A 21,947-nucleotide genomic window follows, 5' to 3' on the forward strand; every position below is an offset into this window, starting at 1 on the left:
GTGATCCACATGTAACACAGTCCACAGAACTGGGGCGGGATAATGCTACTGATTTCCTAAATCGATACGATTCTGATTGAAAAGGTCCCCGTTTAATTTGATTTCCAATTCCATTCAATATTGACTCATTAAGAGATATTTCACTTTCCAGTTTTTTGTTTGGTTTTGAAAGGGATTTTAACAGAACTACTGCTGCAATATGTACCAAATTTGTATTTCTCCAACCAGCTGCATCATTAAAAAAAAGGCTCAGTGGTTAAGACCGGTACCCTGTGTGCAAAAGACTTCATGGTCGCAAGTTCAACTCCACCCCTGGCAGGTTGTACTCAATTCCCTTGTAAGTCGCTTTGGATAAAAGTGTTGGCTAAATGACATGTAATGTAATGTAAAGTTCTAAATATCCAGTCTAGAAACCCTCAGGCAGATTGAAGTCATTTACAAAGTGGGCCAGCAGAGGGTGCTGTGAGCACAATTTAGCCTGCATCCAAGCCCTGCTTGCTCATCAGAAGATGATGACAACAGTGATGTTTTGTGGTGAGAGTGGAGGACACAGACACTAAACTGTCCTGAGTGGACAATCACAACACCAAACCACCTGAAAAGTGTTGTGTGGACGTATAAATGGGTCTACACCATAGTAACAAAGTCATCTGCAGACTCAGCTGTTAGTTTGGGTCTTGCTTGATGATGATGACAGTGTTACACCATTTGTAAGAAAAGATCTATCTAAGGCTTTTATGAATAGATATCATCTTTTATGAATAGTGATATGAATAGAAAATCTTTATCCCACCTTTTACTGCCACATGCCCTACCAACACCAGTTATTATGTGCAATTCATCACTGCATGTAAGCCAGTGCAGGAGTGTCTCTTAATTTACATCACACATTATACTTTTTTTTACCTGAACTTAGATCTGATAAATACAAGAAAAAACAAATGTAAAACATTACATTGTAACAAAACTACAGCTAAAAATAAGAGGGATATTTTGTCATTGAGAAATGACTATGTTATACACTGGGTCTTTTTTATTTAATTCTTACTGGTATATTCTACTGCTATCAAGAGGTCCATTGGTGTAGCCCTCCCATTCAATTTCATCTCCAACTTCTATGCTCAATTGGTCCTGTATACTGCGGAGCTGGGGGTTGATCTCAGTCACTGTTGCCAGGTAGACTGGAGTCTGTTCTGCCTTCCATTGATCATACGTGTTCCCCAAGTATGTTCTCAAGTCAGAAGTGTTATCTGAAAGGACATAAATTAAGGGTAAATGGTAAAAAACTTTTGATGGGAAACCATCTTGTAATTAAACCACATGAAACACAGACTATTTGGAATATAGGAATTCATTCATTAATCCCCAGGACAGTTTATAAGTTGTGCACAACTGAAAGAAACCCACCTGCAGGGTTTTTGGTCATCAGCACCCCAACATGTGTGACTGGTCCATTGTTGTTATCCAGCAGCTCTCTGTTAATCTCAATGGAGAACCTTTTGTGTTCCGTTTTAACAACATCCACCAGTGTCTCATAGTGAGGTGGAATGGGTGGATCTTTGAAAAATTACCAAAAAAAAGGTCACATAAAACCAAAGGAAATGCACCAACATTCTGAAGGATTAGTATTTGTGTGTCACAAACACAGAACATATTTCCATGTGTTTCTGGCATTTGCCGTCTAAGATAATGTGATCATTATGTCCACAATGCATCATGTCCCACCTGTAATGCCTGTCGAACAGTCTTGAGACACAGGTGTGCTGGGCTGTCCACAGCTCAGAGTCACTACAGTTAGATTGTATTTAGTATGGTGGCGAAGATTGGACACAGTAGTATTGAGAAAGGAGATTGTGGTCTTGCTATTGTTCACAGTGACCTGGAATCCAGAGTTTCTACCCCTGGGTTTGGTCCAGGACAGGATGATTTCCGCCTTTGGTTTGTTTGGACCTTCACATGTAAGGTTTTTCACTTGGGCTGCATCTGCATCATCAATAGAATTAAGTTTGAGAATACATTTTACACTGATATTTAATTGTATGTAATGCATGTAGCCAAATGTAGACTGTAAGGCTGGGTAATTTAAGAAAATTAAATATGGTGTCAATATGAAGACATTTTTAGATACCAATTTTATTAAATCTCTTTTAACAAAAAACTATTTTGGTACCTTTATATCGCATGACAATTGCAATTCCAAGGAGTTATTAATTAATCAACAAAAAATAAAAGGTTCTCAATTGTTACTAAAACTTTATCAGTTATAATTATATCATAACTAGAATGCCTGTATTTCCACACCTAGAAAAAGCACTTTTTTAATTTTTCACACACATGCAGTTGGATGACAATCATATGAAACTCTGGTATCAGTGTACGAAAAGAATCAAGTGACAGTGATCATACTTGTGCAGCTGGAATTCCGTGTTGTGACACCATAGCTTCCCATAACGATGTCTGGGGTGACGCTATAGTAATATTGGCTGCCAGGATCCAGGTCATCGATGGTATACTCAGTTTGCATTGTTGTAATATTTCTGATATTTCTGAGCCCAGCTTCACTGTGCCAAGTCAAAATGTAATGGTATCCTCCCTGGTAATCGCCAGGTTTTTCCCACTTGACGGTGATTTTGTCTTCTTGTGTCATTCGGGCCACAACCGACCCCACATCTAGTCTGCCTGATTGTTTAAAGAGATGTTAAAAGATTTGTTATCACCACTAAGACAGTAAAGGTCAAAGAAGAGAGAACTTTAAAATCCTTACTTGTATTAACCATGTAGAGATGTACCTCCTTGCTCTGAAAATCCATTACACCCACTGTTATAATGGAGATGTTGTAATACACCCCAGAGATCAGGGAGTGAAAAGTGTGAGTGGTGTTGGTGGTAGTGACAGATCCATTTCCCTGGGATGGTGTGTGAGTCAGTTTGTAGAAGAATGATACACCTGTCATCAGAGGAGCCTCCTCCCATCTAATTTCAATGGTACTGGCCGTCTTTGTCAGGACCTCAATCGACCCAGGAGGGTTAGGGACTGTGGGGGTGAAGTGTTACTGTCAATTAATTATATCTTTTCATTATATCTTTTCATTAATGAAACCAAATGGGTTTTCACATATTAAGCATCTTCAAAATCAAGCCAAAGCATCTGTGTGATGCATCATGTCACTGAAAGCACCATCAACAACATGTTAAATGTGTCAAACTCACACGTTGCATTGGTGATGAATCCTGATGATACATTAAAGGGTCCACTATGTGTGATTACCCTGGCCGTGTAAAGTGTTCCTGCAGACAGACCTTCAAATTCAGAGAAGGTACTGGTCGGATTTAGAAGTTGCTCCGTTAAATTCGAAAGAGTGCTGTTTAGATAAACCTTAAAAAAATCCACATTCCCAGCAGGTCTGCTCCATGACACCAGGACTGAACTGTTGGAGCCCTGGCTGGAGATACTGGGTTGGACTGACTCAGGCTCTGTTCATGTGTAGAGAAGGAAAGTTAGACCACTTTGAGAAAACCCAGTGATACACTAAGAGAAATGACAGGTGAGAATCTTACTGGTGTACTGCGACATGCAGTTTCCGTCCCCTTCAATGCCATTCACTGCGATGACAAAAACACAGAAAGTGCATTCTGTCCCAGGAGTGAGCTCTGACATCTGTGCCGCTTCTTGTGTGACAGTTTTGTTTCCGGAACCACAGCCTGTCGTCTGAACCCGATATTTATATTCATCCTTGGGCTCCAGTGGTTCCATCCAAAATAGATGAACAGCTGTTGTGTTTAAGGTGTGAGCCCTCAAGCTCTGAACACTATACGGTCCTTCAAAAAGGGAACAGAGAGGATGTTACTTTGAACAGGAATACGCACAATTTATTTTCATATTCTGATTCATTAGCTGCACTTCCTGTAGCACATAGGTTTATATTTTAGGGTTATAAATGTTTGAAATATATTTGTGAAATGTAAATGTTACTCCAGATAATAAAGGTCAAAGAGGAGAGTGTTTGTGTGTTTGCTCATTGCCCTGTCACAGAAATAAAATCCTTACTTGTCGTAACCATGTAGATGTGAACCTCCTCACTCTCAAAATCCATGACACCCACGGTTACAATGGAGATGTTGTAGGACGTCCCAGAGATCAGGGAGTTGAAAGTGTGAGTGGTGTCGGTGGTACTGACAGATCCATTTCCCTGGGATGGTGTGTGAGTCAGTTTGTAGAAGAATGATGTACCTGTCATCAGAGGAGCCTCCTCCCATCTAATTTCAATGGTACCGGTCGTCTTTGTCAGGACCTCAATCGACCCAGGAGGGTTAGGGACTGTGGGGGTGAAAGTGTCATCTCAAGAGTCACATCCAACAACAGCGGTCAACAACAACATCCAACAGTCATTGTACGAGATCTAATGTATTTATTTAGCTCTTACAGTTTTTATTCTTGTCACAATTAGACTGAGACTTAAGTGACATGACTTATTAACCAGTGTACATTAATTTATGAAATATAACATTGTTTATACATGCTGTTGTCCCTCCACACAGGAGTGCACAAAGCATCTGCTTGATACTACAAGAGAAGTGACCATGAATCATGCCATTGTGCATCATGTCCTTGAAAAGCACCATACACATTTTGAGCATCAGCTCTGCTCACAACCAACATAACTGAAATGAAATGAACGTGACAAACTAATATCAATTATGTTAATTATAAGTAATAATGAATTGGCGAAATGGAAAAAAAACACAACTGTGATGCATTGCATTTTTGAATATGACACCATTGAGAACTGCAAAATGAAATGTAATGAATGTCTCATACTCACACGTTGCATTGGTGATGAATCCTGATGATACATTAAAGGGTCCACTATGTGTGATTACCCTGGCCGTGTAAAGTGTCCCTGCAGACAGACCTTCAAACAGAAAGGAGGTACTGGTCGAGTTCTGAAGTTGCTCCCTTAAATTCGAAAGAGTGCTGTTTAGATAAACCTTAAAAAAATCCACATTCCCAGCAGGTCTGCTCCATGACACGAGGACTGAACTGTTGGAGCCCTGGCTGGAGATACTGGGTTGGACTGACTCAGGCTCTGTTCATGTGTAAAGAAGGAAAGATCAAAGCTGATTAATCACCTTGTCAATGTGAAATACACTAAGAGAAATGACAGGAGAGAATCTTACGAGTGTGCTGCGAGACGCAGTTAGCATCCCCTTCAATGCCATTCACTGCAATGACAAAAACACAGAGGGTGCAGTTTGTCCCAGGAGTGAGCTCTGAGATCTGGGCAGCTTCTTCTCTGACAGTTTTGTTTTGGGAGCCACAGCCTGTCGTCTGAACCCGATATTGATATTCACTCTTGTACTGCTCTGGTTGTCTCCAAACCACATGGATGGTTGTTGTGTTCAAGCGCTCAACTCTCAGCTGCTCGACACTATAAGGCCCTAAGAAGAGGAAATAGAGAGTGTTATGTAAAATAAAGCAATAAATATCAATTTATATTCTTCTAATATTTTACCTTACAGTACAGTAACAACTGGGTATTGATTTTATTATAAGGAGGTATAATTATGGTAATACCGTCTTATTTGAAGTGCAATTGCCTGCTTCTTCATAAAAAATAGTAATAGTGTGGTAATGAGGAGATAATATTGCCACTGTGGAAAGAGCTTTTAAAGTCAGAGCACAGAGACTCGAGATTTCCCTGCCGGAGGTAATACAACAGGTGGAGTCAATAGTTTCCTTTAAATCAAAATTTAATTTATCATTGTGCATTTTACAGATCATTTCTTATGGTTGATTGAACTCATGTTTAAATGACTTTATTCTTTTTTCATTTTATTATTGTTTCCATTTCATTGTTTTTATGTCTTTTACTTTTGATCTTTAACATGAGAAGAGTGATATAAACTATAAATATCATAATTACAGTCATTTCCAAAGCCATATCTAAATAATGTGTTGATAATAAGAGTTACTATCAGCTACCATCGGTCTAATACCTTCACATATGTTTTCCAAGTCAAAACTGACAATTACCATATCAGAAAGTTGAAATCCATTTTCTCTTATTTCCCACTTACATAACTGTTTGTTACAAAGCCACTATTTAGCGATAACAATAGAAAAACTATGGTAATACCATATTATTGGTAATACAAAAGTATTACCATACTATTACCATAGTGTTACTGTGCTGTATTGCAGAGTGTTATAATGTAATGCACTTCCCTCAGCATCAATGTCTAAGTTGGTTTGTCTATTTAATTCATGGTCCTGATTATAAGAAATATATTTGTGAGAGGTCAACATTACTGCAGATATTGATGGTCAAAGAGGAGCTTGTGCGTCTGAAGAATATAATCCTTACTTGTCGTAACCATGTAGATGTGAACCTCCTCACTCTCAAAATCCATGACACCCACTGTTACAATGGAGATGTTGTAGGACGTCCCAGATATCAGGGAGTTGAAAGTGTGAGTGGTGTTGGTGGTACTGACAGATCCATTTCCCTGGGATGGTGTGTGAGTCAGTTTGTAGGAGAATGATGCACCTGTCATCAGAGGAGCCTCCTCCCATCTAATTTCAATGGTACTGGTCGCCTTTGTCAGGACCTCAATCGACCCAGGAGGGTTAGGGACTGTGGGGGTGAAAGTGAAACATATTCATGTCAAGAGCCACATCATTTACATTTTTGAATATGACACCATTGAGAACTGCAAAGTGAAATGTAATAAATGTGTCATACTCACACGTTGCATTGGTGATGAATCCTGATGATACATTAAAGGGTCCACTATGTGTGATTACCCTGGCCGTGTAAAGTGTCCCTGCAGACAGACCTTCAAACAGAAAGGAGGTACTGGTCGAGTTCAGAAGTTGCTCCATTAAATTCGGAAGAGTGCCGTTTAGATAAACCTTAAAAAAATCCACATTCCCAGCAGGTCTGCTCCATGACACCAGGACTGAACTGTTGGAGCCCAGGCTGGAGATACTGGTTTGTACTGACTCAGGATCTGTTCATGTGTAGAGAAGGAAAGATCAAAGCTGATTAATCACCTTGTCAATGTGAAATACACTAAGAGAAATGACAGGAGAGAATCTTACGAGTGTGCTGCGAGACGCAGTTAGCATCCCCTTCAATGCCATTCACTGCAATGACAAAAACACAGAGGGTGCAGTTTGTCCCAGGAGTGAGCTCTGAGATCTGGGCAGCTTCTTCTCTGACAGTTTTGTTTTGGGAGCCACAGCCTGTCGTCTGAACCCGATATTGATATTCACTCTTGTACTGCTCTGGTTGTCTCCAAACCACATGGATGGTTGTTGTGTTTAAGCGCTCAACTCTCAGCTGCTCGACACTATAAGGCCCTAAGAACAGGGATTAGAGAGTGTTAGGTAAAATAACGCAATAAAGAGCTATTTTATATTCTGGTAATATTTTACCTTATAGTTCAGTAACAACATGGTATTGATTTTATAATAAGGAGGTAGTGTTATGGTAATACCATCTTATTTGTATTTGCAATATCTAAGTAATATCTTGCTAAGGAGAGTTACTATCAGCTACCATTGGTCTAATACCTTCAGATAATTTGTTTAGTCAAAACTGATAATTACCATATCAGAAAGTTGAAATCCATTCTCTCTTATTTCCCACTTACTTAACTGTTTGTTACAAAGCCACTATTTAGTGATAACAATAGAATTATTACGGTAATACCGTATTATTACTTCCATAATGAAAAAGTATTACAATATTATTACCATATTGTTACTGTGCTGTATTGCAGGGTGTTATAATTTAAAGCACTTTCCTCAGGATAAATGTTTCAGTTGTTTTGCTTATTTAATTCATGGTCCTGATTATAAGAAATATATTTGTGAGAGGTCAACATTACTGCAGATATTGATGGTCAAAGAGGAGCGCGTGCGTCTGAAGAATATAATCCTTACTTGTCGTAACCATGTAGATGTGAACCTCCTCACTCTCAAAATCCATGACACCCACTGTTACAATGGAGATGTTGTAGGACGTCCCAGACATCAGGGAGTTGAAAGTGTGAGTGGTGTTGGTGGTACTGACAGATCCATTTCCCTGGGATGGTGTGTGAGTCAGTTTGTAGGAGAATGATGCACCTGTCATCAGAGGAGCCTCCTCCCATCTAAGTTCAATGGTACCGGTCGTCTTTGTCAGGACCTCAATCGACCCAGGAGGGTTAGGGACTGTGGGGGTGAAAGTGAAACATATTCATGTCAAGAGCCACATCATTTACATTTTTGAATATGACATCATTGAAAACTGCAAAGTGAAATGTAATAAATGTGTCATACTCACACGTTGCATTGGTGATGAATCCTGATGATACATTAAAAGGTCCACTATGTGTGATTACCCTGGCCGTGTAAAGTGTCCCTGCAGACAGACCTTCAAACACAAAGGATGTACTGGTCGAGTTCAGAGGTTGCTCCATTAAATTTGGAAGAGTGCTGTTTAGATAAACCTTAAAAAAATCCACTTTCCCAGCAGGTCTGCTCCATGACACCAGGACTGAACTGTTGGAGCCCTGGCTGGAGATACTGGTTTGTACTGACTCAGGATCTGTTCATGTGTAGAGAAGGAAAGATCACAGCTGATTAATCACCTTGTCAATGTGAAATACACTAAGAGAAATGACAGGAGAGAATCTTACGAGTTTGCTGCAAGACGCAGTTAGCATCCCCTTCAATGCCATTCACTGCAATGACAAAAACACAGAGGGTGCAGTTTGTCCCAGGAGTGAGCTCTGAGATCTGGGCAGCTTCTTCTCGGACAGTTTTGTTTTGGGAGCCACAGCCTGTCGTCTGAACCCGATACTGATATTCACTCTTGTACTGCTCTGGTTTTCCCCAAACCACATGGATGGTTGTTGTGTTTAAGCGCTCAATTCTCAGCTGCTCGACACCATAAGGCCCTAAAACACGAAGAGAGTGCAATTTTTAATAAAAGCAATATCAAAACAAAACTTAATTCATATCATACTGAGTTAGCTGCACTTCACACAGGACAAATGTTACCAACACAGGTTCAGGAAACAATGATAAACATAAAATGAAATGGAGAGGCTGTATTTGTGAGAGGATATGAAGTAGCCTCACGTGTAAAGAAGAAGACTGTCACAGGAGCTGCCTGAGTGCCATCTGTTGTCTGTGTAGTGACTGTGAAGCTGTAGTTGCTCCCAGACAAGAGTCCAGTTATTGTGCTTGTGTTGACTGAAACTACTACTTCGGAATGGGAGGAGACATTGGAAGACTGCACCACATATGAGTAGTGAGGTTTGCTATGCGGCTGCTCCCACAACAAGGTCACTGCATCTGTTGTGATATCTGTCTGTCTCAGATTAGTTACAGAAGATGGTCCTGAGAAAACAAATGAAAAGAGACTCAGTGGACAAACAAATACAAGATGCATTTTCACATGTCAAGAATAGTTTGCATGCATCTGTGACTGACTGGTAAACACATTTTGTATGTACCTTGGTGCTGTTTGTTCTCTTTTTGTTTTTTGTTGGCTTTTTAAACATTTAGATTTCAACATTTCTAGTTTATGTTTTACTTAATGCTAAGCAAAATGTACATACTACTGATTGAGAACCTATCAGCCTCTAGTGTACATGTCACTGTCTAAAGTGGACCAATATAGTAACAATGATAACAATTCTGAATGATACACAAATAAACTAAAAAAAAAAAAAAAACTCAAAAACATCAACAATAAATGTAATATAATAAATAAATAAATAAATAAATAAAACAGAATAAAATTGAAAGTGCCACCAGTACCATCCTTTTTGACAGTCAAAACCCTGATTCATACTCACTTGTATAGTTCTTTGCCATCACTGCAGTGCTCTTGTCGTTCCATGCACCTACAGTAACAACAGAGATGTTGTAGGGGCTTCCAGACTCAAGATTGTCCAACAGGAACCAGTTGTCTTTAATCAGAGAGGAGCCCTGAATGGTGGACACACTGAAGTTGTAAAGACCATGATTCATGTCGTCTGGAATTGGCCAGGTGAAGTTGATGGACCGGACAGTCTGAGACTCCACTGCGATGGGACCAGGTGGGTTAGGAACTGAGGAGCAGATACAATACCGAGAGCGTTAATCAAACCACTTTTGGTGGTCACCATAACACGGTAAAGTACTCCTGATTCTAGGCCCTGAAATTGTTTGTTTTTTGTGTGCACACTTTGTTTCCTTTGAAACACTTTGAACTCAGTTTGTGTTATTGAAACACTGTTGTGGGTTTACCCTTAGAACACAGAGCATTTCAGCTGCTTTTTTCCATTACTATGTTTAAACGTTCAGTATATACAGAGGCTATAAGAATGTGCAATATAGAACTTCTTATATGCTTTTTTTTCTTTCTTTCTTTTGTTTTATGATTATGTGTTGTGGGCAGCCGGACCGGACAGGGGGACAGGGAGTGGACTGACAAGGGGAGGGGGAGTGAGCAGGGAGGAGGGAGGGAGGGAGGGAGGACGGGTGAGAGAGAGAGAGAGAGAGAGAGAGGGAGAAAAAAAGAGAGAAAGAGAGCACATACGTAGCATATACAGAACATACTTGGCAAGACAAAACATAGACAACGATAGATTGATTGAAAACTACTCAAAATGTTTAGAATTGGATTGGATTTGTGAAATACGTCACAGTTCAAAGTTCACTTGGCTCTATTAGTCTATTGTCTATTAGTCTATTTTGTGACTTCTGCACAACTATTGCTACTTTCTATCACTACTAAAAATGTGATAGAAAATGAATCATAATTTTGACTTAGCAACACATAAGAAGACGAAACCTGCATTTTTAAAGCCTGAATATGTGACCTATGAACACACACAGTTATGTATTATTCCCACGGCAAATGAACATGGGCGCACCCCTACACTTGACCTTTCAGCTGCTTCAGTACTCAGGTGAAGTGATAATACTATCTTAAAAATGTTTTCACAAATTTCAGCAACTTACTTGTGTATCTTGACACGTTTAGCCCTGTAGACTTGACCCCCTCCACATCTGTAAACACATGAAATGTGTACAGTTCTCCAGGGGTCAGGTGGATGAAGGTAAATGTCTCCCCCTCTGTTTGATTCCTCCGAATCTCTGTGGCACTCTGGAACGCCACCAGCAGGTAGGAGTAGGAAGTCTTATAGTCACTTGGTCTGATCCAGGTCAGCTGGATTGCTGTTGTGTTCACATCACTCACTGTGAGGTTGGTCACTGCTCCAGGTACTGCAGTAAATACAGCAGAGTTACATAATACAAAAAAAAAAAAGATTCTGAAGGAAAATGTCTTTCTTATTTTTGTTTTGTTATGGTTGTTCCCGTTAAGGCTTCACCAGTTTGTCTTTAAGGTCTTACTTGTGTAACTGTATGTCCATTTCTCTGTAGATTCGCTTCCTGGCGCTGCTATTGTCTTGACACTAATATTATATTTAACTCCTGGCTGCAGGTGCAGTACATCAGTGTTGTTATCCTGGACGTTTGTTGAATTGAGAAGTGTTCCTGTTGTGCTGTAGGTGTTAATCTGATATTGGTAATAATGCTGGGCTCCTAGTGGGAATGACCATTTCACTTTGACTGAGGTGGTGGATTCAGGGAAGGCTTCAACGCTCGATACAGGGTTTGGATCTAGAAACAAGACACATGGCGGAAATGATATCACACTGAATATCACGATTTATCACACAATGACATGTAATATGTCCTGTCAGGAATGAGTCAATCAGAGGAACAGCACATGTTAGATGTTCTCGAGATAAGGTCAGAGAGGCCAGAATGAGATGGTTTGGTCATGTACAGAGGAGGGATAGTGAGTATATTGGTAGAAGGATGCTGGGGTTGGAACTGCCAGGCAGGAAGTCCAGAGGAAGACCAAAGAGAAGGTTTATGGATGTAATGAAAGAGGACATGAAGTTAGTTGGTGTGAGAGAGATGGATACAGAGAACAGGGTGAGATGGAGGAGGTTGATTCGCTGTGGCAACCCCTGAAGGGAGCAGCCAAAAGGAAAAGAAGAAGAAGAAGAAGACATGTAATATGTCCTGTGATTGAGGCACAATTGTTACTACACATCCTAAACTTTCAAGGTAGAGCAAGCAGCATTTTCCAAAAAAAGTGGTGTGTGATGGTGTTTTTATCTGCAGAAAAGGATATGGATTAAAACAAAACAAAGATCAGGAGAAGTCCTACTCATCATCTTACTTGTATAGTGAAAAACGTGAGTCATTTCACTTTCTGTTTGGTTGTCTCCAGCCACTGCTGTGACAGTAAATCTGTGCTTCACTCCAGCCGTTAATCCAGTGACATTATTCATTGTTTCATTTACATCGACACTGTGACTTCTTGTCCCATCAGTCCACAGCAGTCGATAAAAAGAGCGACTTCCCTGTGGTTCAGTCCACATCACCAACATGGAGGATGTTGTGATATCAGTGACATTGAGGGAGTGGACTCTTTCAGGCTCTGTGAGAGAAAGTTTTATCCTGCAACTGCTTTGAAAATCTATTAAAGTCATAGTAACAAGAGACACTTTGCCTCGACCAACATCATCAAGCTGCTTCCATGCAGATTTGTATTCATCTATTATCAATATTATCTGTTCAACAACATCACTGCAGCTGACAGAGAAGTGAATGTAACCACAGACTCTGAGGATATCACCATGAGATACCTGAACATCCGTCTCTGTTATTCTACACTTGGTATTTTCTTATATGAACCTGTGAATTTCATCCTGATTATGGTCATCACAGTCTTGTCCACCAGGTGTCCTCAGCAGACCAGTTATGAGCCACATTCAAACCTGTACTTACTTGTGTACTGGGAAAAGCTCACACTCTGTCCACCAGTGTGGCCGTCACCTGCCACTGCTGTGACACTTATTGTATACTCCACACCAGCAGTCAGGTTGTTAATGGTAACATGTGTGTCAGACACATTCTTATGTCCATCTGTCCAATGGACATGAAAGGAGGACCAGTTTCCCACTGGTTCACTCCAGTTCAGAGACAAAGAGGACACAGTGACATTAGTGACTCTGGGATTTCTGATCATTGCAGGCTCTGTGAGTGAGTGAGAGGTTGGGGAGGGACATTACTCATCTTCATCTTCATACCTCAGTGAGTCTGTGTGTACACTGAGCAACTATTCCACTGGCTGTCACTCAGGCCTCACATTCACAGTGAAGGTTTAGTGAACAAACCACTGAGAATCGTTTTCACAGTCAGCTCCTTGTTTTGTTGAAAATGGACAGACAACCTCAAAAACATTATGCCTATGACAACAGCTGGTGTGGAAACACTGGAAAGAACTTCTCCAATGTATTCATTAACATGCTGATCATTTTATTGACGAATTAATTAACCCCTTAGTCTGTTGGAAAATAGTAAAACTGAATCACAAGAAATCGTCCAGAAAACTCCCCGTAAAGTAAATAAATGGCTTTTTCTCTGACCAACAGTCAGTTTTTGTTGAATTGGTCATCAATATGAACATGTACTAGTATAATGATAATTAATAAATGGTGATGACATACTGTAATGCATTTATAACTTATGTAGGTGTTTATAAATGTATCTATCAACAGATGTATAACTTGCTGTCATGGTGCGTAAAAGGTGATTGGTGTATACATAGCTAATCAAAGACATACAGTAAAATGTCCACATAAAAACGTTAAATAAACATGTGGCTTACTTGTGAACTGGGTGACAGTGCGAGGGTCTCCTTGTGTCTCAGTATCTGCAGCGAGTGCAGTGACTGTGATTGTGTATTCAGTGCCAGAGTTCAGGTCTGACAGCACAGCAAAGGTGTCAATTGTGTTTCTGGCCACTGGTGTTCCTCCACTGTGCCACTCCAACCTGTACATAAACACCTGACCAGGAGGCGGAGCCCAGTTCAGAGAGATGGAGGAGGTTGTTGATGTCACATTGGGCTGATCAATTTGACCTGGTTCTACAGGAGAGGAGAGGAGAGGAGAGGAGAGGAGAGGAAAAATTGGATTAAAACACAAAAATCTCCCAAAGAAACAAGACAAAGCCGCCAACAGATCAGACACCACGATCAGCAGAAAACCCTACTCATCATCTTACTTGTATAGTGAAAAACATGGGTCATTTCACTTTCTGTTTGGTTGTCTCCAGCCACGACTGTGACATTTATTGTATACTCCACACCAGCAGTCAGGTTGTTAATGGTAACATGTGTGTCAGACACATTCTTATGTCCATCTGTCCAATGGACACTATAGAAGGACCAGTTTCCCACTGGTTCACTCCAGTTCAGAGTCAAAGAGGACACGGTGACATTAGTGACTCTGGGATTTCTGATCATTGCAGGCTCTGTGAGTGAGTGAGAGGTTGGGGAGGGACATTAACTAAAACAAAGTCATCAACAGATCAGAGACACCACGATCAGCAGAATCCTACTCATCATCTTACTTGTATAGTGAGAAACTTGAGTCATTTCACTTTCTGTTTGGTTGTCTCCAGCCACTGCTGTGACAGTAAATCTGTGCTTCACTCCAGCCGTTAATCCAGTGACATTTTTCATTGTTTCATTAACATCGACACTGTGACTTCTTGTTCCATCAGTCCACAGCAGTCGATAAAAAGAGCGGCTTCCCTGTGGTTCAGTCCACATCACCAACATGGAGGATGTTGTGATATCAGTGACATTGAGGGAGTGGACTCTTTCAGGCTCTGTGAGAAAAAGTTTTATCCTGCATCTGCTTTGAAAATCTATTAAAGTCATAGTAACAAGAGACACTTTGCCTCGACCAACATCATCAAGCTGCTTCCATGCAGATTTGTATTTATCTATTATCAATATTATCTGTTCAACAACATCACTGCAGCTGACAGAGAAGTCAGTGTAACCACAGACTCTGAGGATATCACCATGAGATACCATGAACATCCGTCTTTGCTATTCTACACTTGGTATTTTCTTATATGAACATGTGAATTTCATCCTGATTATGGTCATCACAGTCTTGTCCACCAGGTGTCCTCAGCAGACCAGTTATGAGCCACATTCAAACCTGTACTTACTTGTGTACTGGGAAAAGCTCACACTCTGTCCACCAGTGTGGCCGTCACCTGCCACTGCTGTGACACTTATTGTATACTCCACACCAGCAGTCAGGTTGTTAATGGTAACATGTGTGTCAGACACATTCTTATGTCCATCTGTCCAATGGACATGAAAGGAGGACCAGTTTCCCACTGGTTCACTCCAGTTCAGAGACAAAGAGGACACAGTGACATTAGTGACTCTGGGATTTCTGATCATTGCAGGCTCTGTGAGTGAGTGAGAGGTTGGGGAGGGACATTACTCATCTTCATCTTCATACCTCAGTGAGTCTGTGTGTACACTGAGCAACTATTCCACTGGCTGTCACTCAGGCCTCACATTCACAGTGAAGGTTTAGTGAACAAACCACTGAGAATCGTTTTCACAGTCAGCTCCTTGTTTTGTTGAAAATGGACAGACAACCTCAAAAAAATTATGCCTATGACAACAGCTGGTGTGGAAACACTGGAAATAACTGCTCCAATGTATTCATTAACATGCTGATCATTTCATTGACGAATTAATTAACCCCTTAGTCTGTTGGAAAATAGTAAAACTGAATCACAAGAAATCGTCCAGAAAACTCCTCGTAAAGTAAATAAATGGCTTTTTCTCTGACCAACAGTCAGTTTTTGTTGAATCGGTCATCAATATGAACATGTACTAGTATAATGATAATTAATAAATGGTGATGACACACTGTAATGCATTTATAACTTATGTAGGTGTTTATAAATGTATCTATCAACAGATGTATAACTTGCTGTCATGGTGCATAAAAGGTGATTGGTGTATACATAGCTAATCAAAGACAATACAGTAAAATGTCCACATAAAAACGTTAAATAAACATGTGGCTTACTTGTGAACTGGGTGACAGTGCGAGGGTCTCCTTGTGTCTCAGTATCTGCAGCGAGTGCAGTGACTGTGATTGTGTATTCAGTGCCAGAGTTCAGGTCTGACAGCACAGCAAAGGTGTCAGTTGTGTTTCTGGCCACTGGTGTTCCTCCACTGTGCCACTCCAACCTGTACATAAACACCTGACCAGGAGGCGGAGCCCAGTTCAGAGAGATGGAGGAGGTTGTTGATGTCACATTGGGCTGATCAATTTGACCTGGTTCTACAGGAGAGGAGAGGAGAGGAAAAATTGGATTAAAACACAAAAATCTCCCAAAGAAACAAGACAAAGCCGCCAACAGATCAGACACCACGATCAGCAGAAAACCCTACTCATCATCTTACTTGTATAGTGAAAAACATGGGTCATTTCACTTTCTGTTTGGTTGTCTCCAGCCACGACTGTGACATTTATTGTATACTCCACACCAGCAGTCAGGTTGTTAATGGTAACATGTGTGTCAGACACATTCTTATGTCCATCTGTCCAATGGACACTATAGAAGGACCAGTTTCCCACTGGTTCACTCCAGTTCAGAGTCAAAGAGGACACGGTGACATTAGTGACTCTGGGATTTCTGATCATTGCAGGCTCTGTGAGTGAGTGAGAGGTTGGGGAGGGACATTAACTAAAACAAAGTCATCAACAGATCAGAGACACCACGATCAGCAGAATCCTACTCATCATCTTACTTGTATAGTGAGAAACTTGAGTCCTTTCACTTTCTGTTTGGTTGTCTCCAGCCACTGCTGTGACAGTAAATCTGTGCTTCACTCCAGCCGTTAATCCAGTGACATTTTTCATTGTTTTATTTACATCGACACTGTGGTCATAGTAACAAGAGACACTTTGCCTCGACCAACATCATCAAGCTGCTTCCATGCAGATTTATATTCATTTATTATCAATTTATTTTAATGACTTTCAATTGCTGTTGTTTTCACACATTATTTTTTAGGTAAACACAAAGTCCATTATCAAATCTTTATTTTATGCCTTGCAATTTAGCCTTTATATGTAGTATATGTATAATCAATAGTGATGACACGCTGTAATGCATTTATAACTGATATCTTAAAGAACTTTAATATTAAAATATTACAAAGGGAAATTATTCCTTTGCTTTTGACCCATCATAGAATTAGGAGCAGTGGGCTGCCACACTGAGTAGCACCCAGGGAGCAATGGGGGTTGGGTACCTTGCTCAGGGGTACCCCAGCCCTTTTGGGGATTTGAACCGGCAACCCTCTGGTTACAAGCCAAGTTCCCTTATCACTTTTCCACAGGCTGCTGTATAGGTGTTAATATCACTTACTGTCATCATGCATTAATGGAGATTGGTGTATACATTGATAATCATAATCAATATAGAAAAAGCAGGTATAGTAATATTAAGATATTCACATTATTGCTGCCAATGTGAAGCAGCAAAGTGTATTGAATTCGATCAACATGTTAACAGCTTCATCAATGAGTGGAAGTTGAATATTGAATATAGGTGTTTATAAATGTATGTGTCAACAGATGTATAACATGCTGTCATGGTGCATAAAAGGTGATTGGTGTATACATAGCTAATCAAAGACAATACAGTAATACAGTAATTGTGATTGTGTATTCAGTGCCAGAGTTCAGGTCTGACAGCACAGCAAAGGTGTCATTTGTGTTTCTGGCCACTGGCGTTCCTCCACTGTGCCACTCCAACCTGTAAATAAACACCTGACCAGGAGGAGGAGCCCAGTTCAGAGAGATGGAGGAGGTGGTTGATGTCAGATTGAGCAGATCAATTTGACCAGGTTCTGAATCGATGAGCGGGGAGGAACAAAGTGTTTTTGTGTTGTTGTATATTATCTATAATGTGTTTCAGAGCTATTGTTATTTCCAGTCATTAAAACGACAGTGAGACGGTCATGCGGTGGACAATTTGGACAAAGTAATCAAACAAAATGAGAAAACGTACTCATTGTGATCTCTTTACAGCACTGCAGACAGCTTAAGAGGATTTGGTGGACAGTTCCAGGGCTCAGACCAGTTAGCGAGCCATTTCCAGTGATACTGTCCCCAATAGACAGAGCGCAGTTTGGTCTGGATACAAAGATGATTTCTGTCGTTGTTGCTGTCAAAGATTCTGTTTCATTGCTGTAACATTGCCTCTCTAAAGACACAGAAAAAAAGAAAAAGAAGAATATTAAGAAGCCTATATGCAATATAAATATATTCTTATTCTTATTATTACTATCTGTACTTACCAGCACATACTGCATTGGAGCTCTGTGAAGATGAAAACAAAAACGAGAAAACAGTGAAAATCATTTAGCAACAACTCATCAGCACTCAACTCATCCTCATCAGCACAGAGATTTCAAAATGAAAGCACCCAGTTGAAACTCAGAAACCATCCGTTTAACATCACTAAGCATCAGCCAATTTAGCAAAGTCGAATGGCCTTTTTCCACTATGGTACGGCACGGTTTAGGTTGGTTTTCCACTACAAAATACCACCTACACCAGACTCTTCTGTTAAATATTGAGATTGTAGACATTTCTCTGGTAATTTTTAGAATTGTTAAGTCTTTTTAACTGATCTACAGTTCTGCATTGTTCGGCTTGATTCTTGTGCCGGACGTCTCTTCCTGTGACGGCACTCTGACCAATCAGTGGCTGGCAGTCTGGTGTCGTCACTTATAGTATCGCCTCAGCTCACTTGGAGCAGGTACTGCAGAAAGTACCTGTACCAGTTACTATGCTAGTGGAAACGCAACTTAACCAACTTACCGCCATAATAGATTAAATATGAGTTACACTGCAAATGAAAACACAACAAGTCAAGAATATGGGATAAACTTGAATGATTCAACAAAAAAGTCAGTAATAGACATAAAGTTATAGACTTTAAAAGGCCACTTCTCTGTAATCATCAGTGTGGCCTGAGGTAATTTTCCATGTGAGGAGGTTATTGAAGATATTATTCTTTCTTCTATTATGATCTTTTTTTTGTTGTTGTACTTCTCCTCTTCAACTCCAGACAACTACAAACATGTCCACACTTACTAGCTCCAGCTCAATCTCTGTAATTGTGCTGTGGTTATCACCTGTGTCCTGGTATCAGGACCAAACACATGGCTCTGATTTCTACATTACTCATTAGCTAAAACTTACAGCCTGGAGTCGCTCACTGACGCCATGACTTTCAGTCTGTTTACCATGCAGCTAAACATTAAATACATGCCATCATTGCACAAACCTGCAAAACTCTCTCCCCTGAAAAATCACATAGTTAATCATTCACCACCGCCAATGACAGAACAGACATCACATTCATTCATGTAGAGAATAGAGATGTACACATTTTCTTTACAATTGTGCTGCAAAACCATGCTTTAGAAACACTGTACGTATTTATTGTAATAGTAATAAATTAATTAATGTTTTTATTTTTATTCTATTCTCATTTCTTAACAGCTGTTGAATGTGTTGTGAATGTGTGTTTCCCCCCTGGGGGAGGAATAAAGTTCAATTCAATTCATTTCAATTCAATTAAAGTGTGGGGGGAAAAATAACACAAACTTAAAAAGTAAAATTTGTTTGTAGTATCTATTATCATAAGGTGGCAGCAGTGACAAACATAAAGTTAGTTCGTTAGAACGGCATGTTTGTTTGCAGAAGTGACCAAAGGTTTCTGATGCTGCTATTCTGAGCTCAACAAAGCATGGAGCCTGCATTGTGTTCAATAGTTCACATGCACTTGAGTTTAGGATATTCAAGGAAATATCCCATCAAATACAAAATTAGCAGTTTTGCTCCAAATGCCCACTGCTATTTTCCACCCACACGTCCCAGAAGACTAGTGTCCTCATCTAATTTTCCTTTTTCTATTCACGGCAGTGACCCTGCCCTTCCTCCCAGTCCTCTGAGACTCTTTTCTTTGAAGTATGACGGTGCCACAGTGGGGCACCAGGGGTTCAAGGGTGCAAAGTCTTTGAGGACTTGGTGGAGTGTGTTTACATGAAGTGTGAGGCAGCAGAATACGTCATCAAAGCCTGATATACTGTACATTTATAGGTTTTATATTTCACAGAAATGATAACGCGATTTGAAAGATTTCTAACAATCTCAAACATTTATCACCAAGAATCATTCGTCATAGGCTGAGATAAAAAAAAAGAAAAAGAAGAAGCGCTCCTGCCTTTTTCTGTCCTTTTTGACATTAACAGGAGGAGCAGCCTGTGTGAGGACACGTACATCTGGAGGACCACACTCCAGCTGGCTGTGCAACGCGTTGGCATGGCTACGCTTCACACTAACATCCGAACAGTGCGGTTGAAAATGGCCATTTGAGAATGTCTCAAGGTCAGTCATTTATATACACACATATAACCTTTAATGAAAGAGAATTTGCCACAGTGAACATGATCCTCACCAACTTAGGTTTGGAGACGCACTTCTACGATTATTTAGCACTTCACAAAAAATTACAACATAACATGTCATAAACTAAAGAGATAAAGATTTGATCAATAAAAGCAAAAATGAACCTCACAACACCTGAAATCTTCACTTTGGATGCATGACTAACAACTATTAAACAAAAAAATAATAATAATGAATAAATATCTGCCATTTATGATGCCGTCAAAGATAATTTGCAATACGAAGTGGATTGTTTTCGCAACCTCAGAAAGAAATACTGTATGTTACCACCAGGCATATATAACAATCTCAGTATAAGTTTTAGAAGATATTTTAATTGAATGGATAACAACAACAACAGAAAAAACAATCTGATCAAACACTGTACAACGTGGTCTCAAACCAGAATGTCAAAGTTACATTTATAACACTATGAAAATGTCCTTTCTTGCATCATCTTGCAATGTGACCTCTTCAAAACATGTCTTATTTCCCTTGGCCCTCTCCCTGTAGTCCTCTCTGTCACTTAATTTCTTCCAGATAAACATAAAAAGTTAAAATAAATAAATAAAAACTCAAGCCTAAAATGGCTCGGCCCTGAGACCAGAAAATACCCGACTCCCAAATTCCCATTTGGGAAATACTGCCAAAGAAATACAAATGATAGTCATGCTGTTAAACTTAAGTGCTCATCTTAGCTTTATCACCGTAACCCATTTTTGTCTTTTGCAGCATAACGCAATAATTAAACAATGACATTAGGCATTCCTGTGTCAGCGGAAGCGTGGGAGGAAGGCCTGTAAATACTTCTTCTATCAACTCAAGATACAGACCAATTCATCACAGATTTTGCTAGATGTGGCAACAATAGAAATGTAACATCTATCCACAGACTGCGTCTTGGTGATGTTTGGCTTTTTTGGAAAAGTGCTCTTTTCTCATATCAAAAAGAAATTGTCAAAACAGTCAAGGTGGCAGCTAAAAAAAATATCAATATTCATTGTTAAACTGGAGGATTCTCTATTGCTACTATGGAACAAATCCGTTTAAGCAAGTCTGTCCCTCAGGGATAATTTCCTAAGGGCTGGAAGTCATTCATAGTGCTGGTCATCCTATGTATATTCCACCCATGTGTCTGTTAGTTCTTTTTTTCAGATGCTGTTCCTTACCTCACATCGCTACATATATAAGATTTATTTTTATTTATTTGATTCACTGTTATTCTATTGTAAATTCCAAATATAAGTTTGAGTACTTTCTCACATTTGCTTTCCTCTTTAATTGGTTAACATTAAGGAAGGGACGATACCACTTTATTGTGTCCGATTACGATATCACAAACTGGAGTATCTACGCGATATTAGGCCGATACAGTCATTTTGGACCATTTATAAACTATGAAGCTGTTACAAACACATTTGTCATCTCATTTGTCATCTCCAACTGTGTAACAGATATTAGAAGGAAGAAACAAACAACCCACACATGACTCAGCTCAAATGCTTTTGCTGATTTTTATTTACATTTTTACA

At 39.9% G+C, this 21,947-nt stretch overlaps 1 protein-coding gene across 1 annotated transcript in view; it reads right to left on the reverse strand.

Moving 5' to 3' along the window:
* Positions 1–21,947, reverse strand: part of ptprja (protein tyrosine phosphatase receptor type Ja) — a 37,797-nt gene that overhangs the window by 6,098 nt on the left and 9,752 nt on the right. Inside the window, exons 2-25 of the mRNA XM_058645464.1 lie at positions 18,255–18,276; positions 17,966–18,160; positions 15,970–16,227; positions 13,731–13,988; positions 11,396–11,665; positions 11,003–11,266; positions 9,853–10,107; positions 9,131–9,391; positions 8,686–8,946; positions 8,331–8,594; positions 7,949–8,218; positions 7,103–7,363; positions 6,748–7,011; positions 6,366–6,635; positions 5,179–5,439; positions 4,824–5,087; positions 4,049–4,318; positions 3,559–3,819; positions 3,211–3,474; positions 2,765–3,034; positions 2,407–2,679; positions 1,726–1,983; positions 1,408–1,557; positions 1,049–1,250 (exon numbers count right to left, since the gene is read on the reverse strand). Coding sequence (XP_058501447.1) covers positions 1,049–1,250; positions 1,408–1,557; positions 1,726–1,983; positions 2,407–2,679; positions 2,765–3,034; positions 3,211–3,474; positions 3,559–3,819; positions 4,049–4,318; positions 4,824–5,087; positions 5,179–5,439; positions 6,366–6,635; positions 6,748–7,011; positions 7,103–7,363; positions 7,949–8,218; positions 8,331–8,594; positions 8,686–8,946; positions 9,131–9,391; positions 9,853–10,107; positions 11,003–11,266; positions 11,396–11,665; positions 13,731–13,988; positions 15,970–16,227; positions 17,966–18,160; positions 18,255–18,276 — 5,846 coding nt within the window. The remainder of the gene's footprint in view (positions 1–1,048; positions 1,251–1,407; positions 1,558–1,725; positions 1,984–2,406; positions 2,680–2,764; positions 3,035–3,210; positions 3,475–3,558; positions 3,820–4,048; positions 4,319–4,823; positions 5,088–5,178; positions 5,440–6,365; positions 6,636–6,747; positions 7,012–7,102; positions 7,364–7,948; positions 8,219–8,330; positions 8,595–8,685; positions 8,947–9,130; positions 9,392–9,852; positions 10,108–11,002; positions 11,267–11,395; positions 11,666–13,730; positions 13,989–15,969; positions 16,228–17,965; positions 18,161–18,254; positions 18,277–21,947) is intronic.

Source organism: Solea solea, chromosome 12 (genome assembly GCF_958295425.1).
Source record: "Solea solea chromosome 12, fSolSol10.1, whole genome shotgun sequence".
NCBI lineage: Eukaryota > Metazoa > Chordata > Actinopteri > Pleuronectiformes > Soleidae > Solea > Solea solea.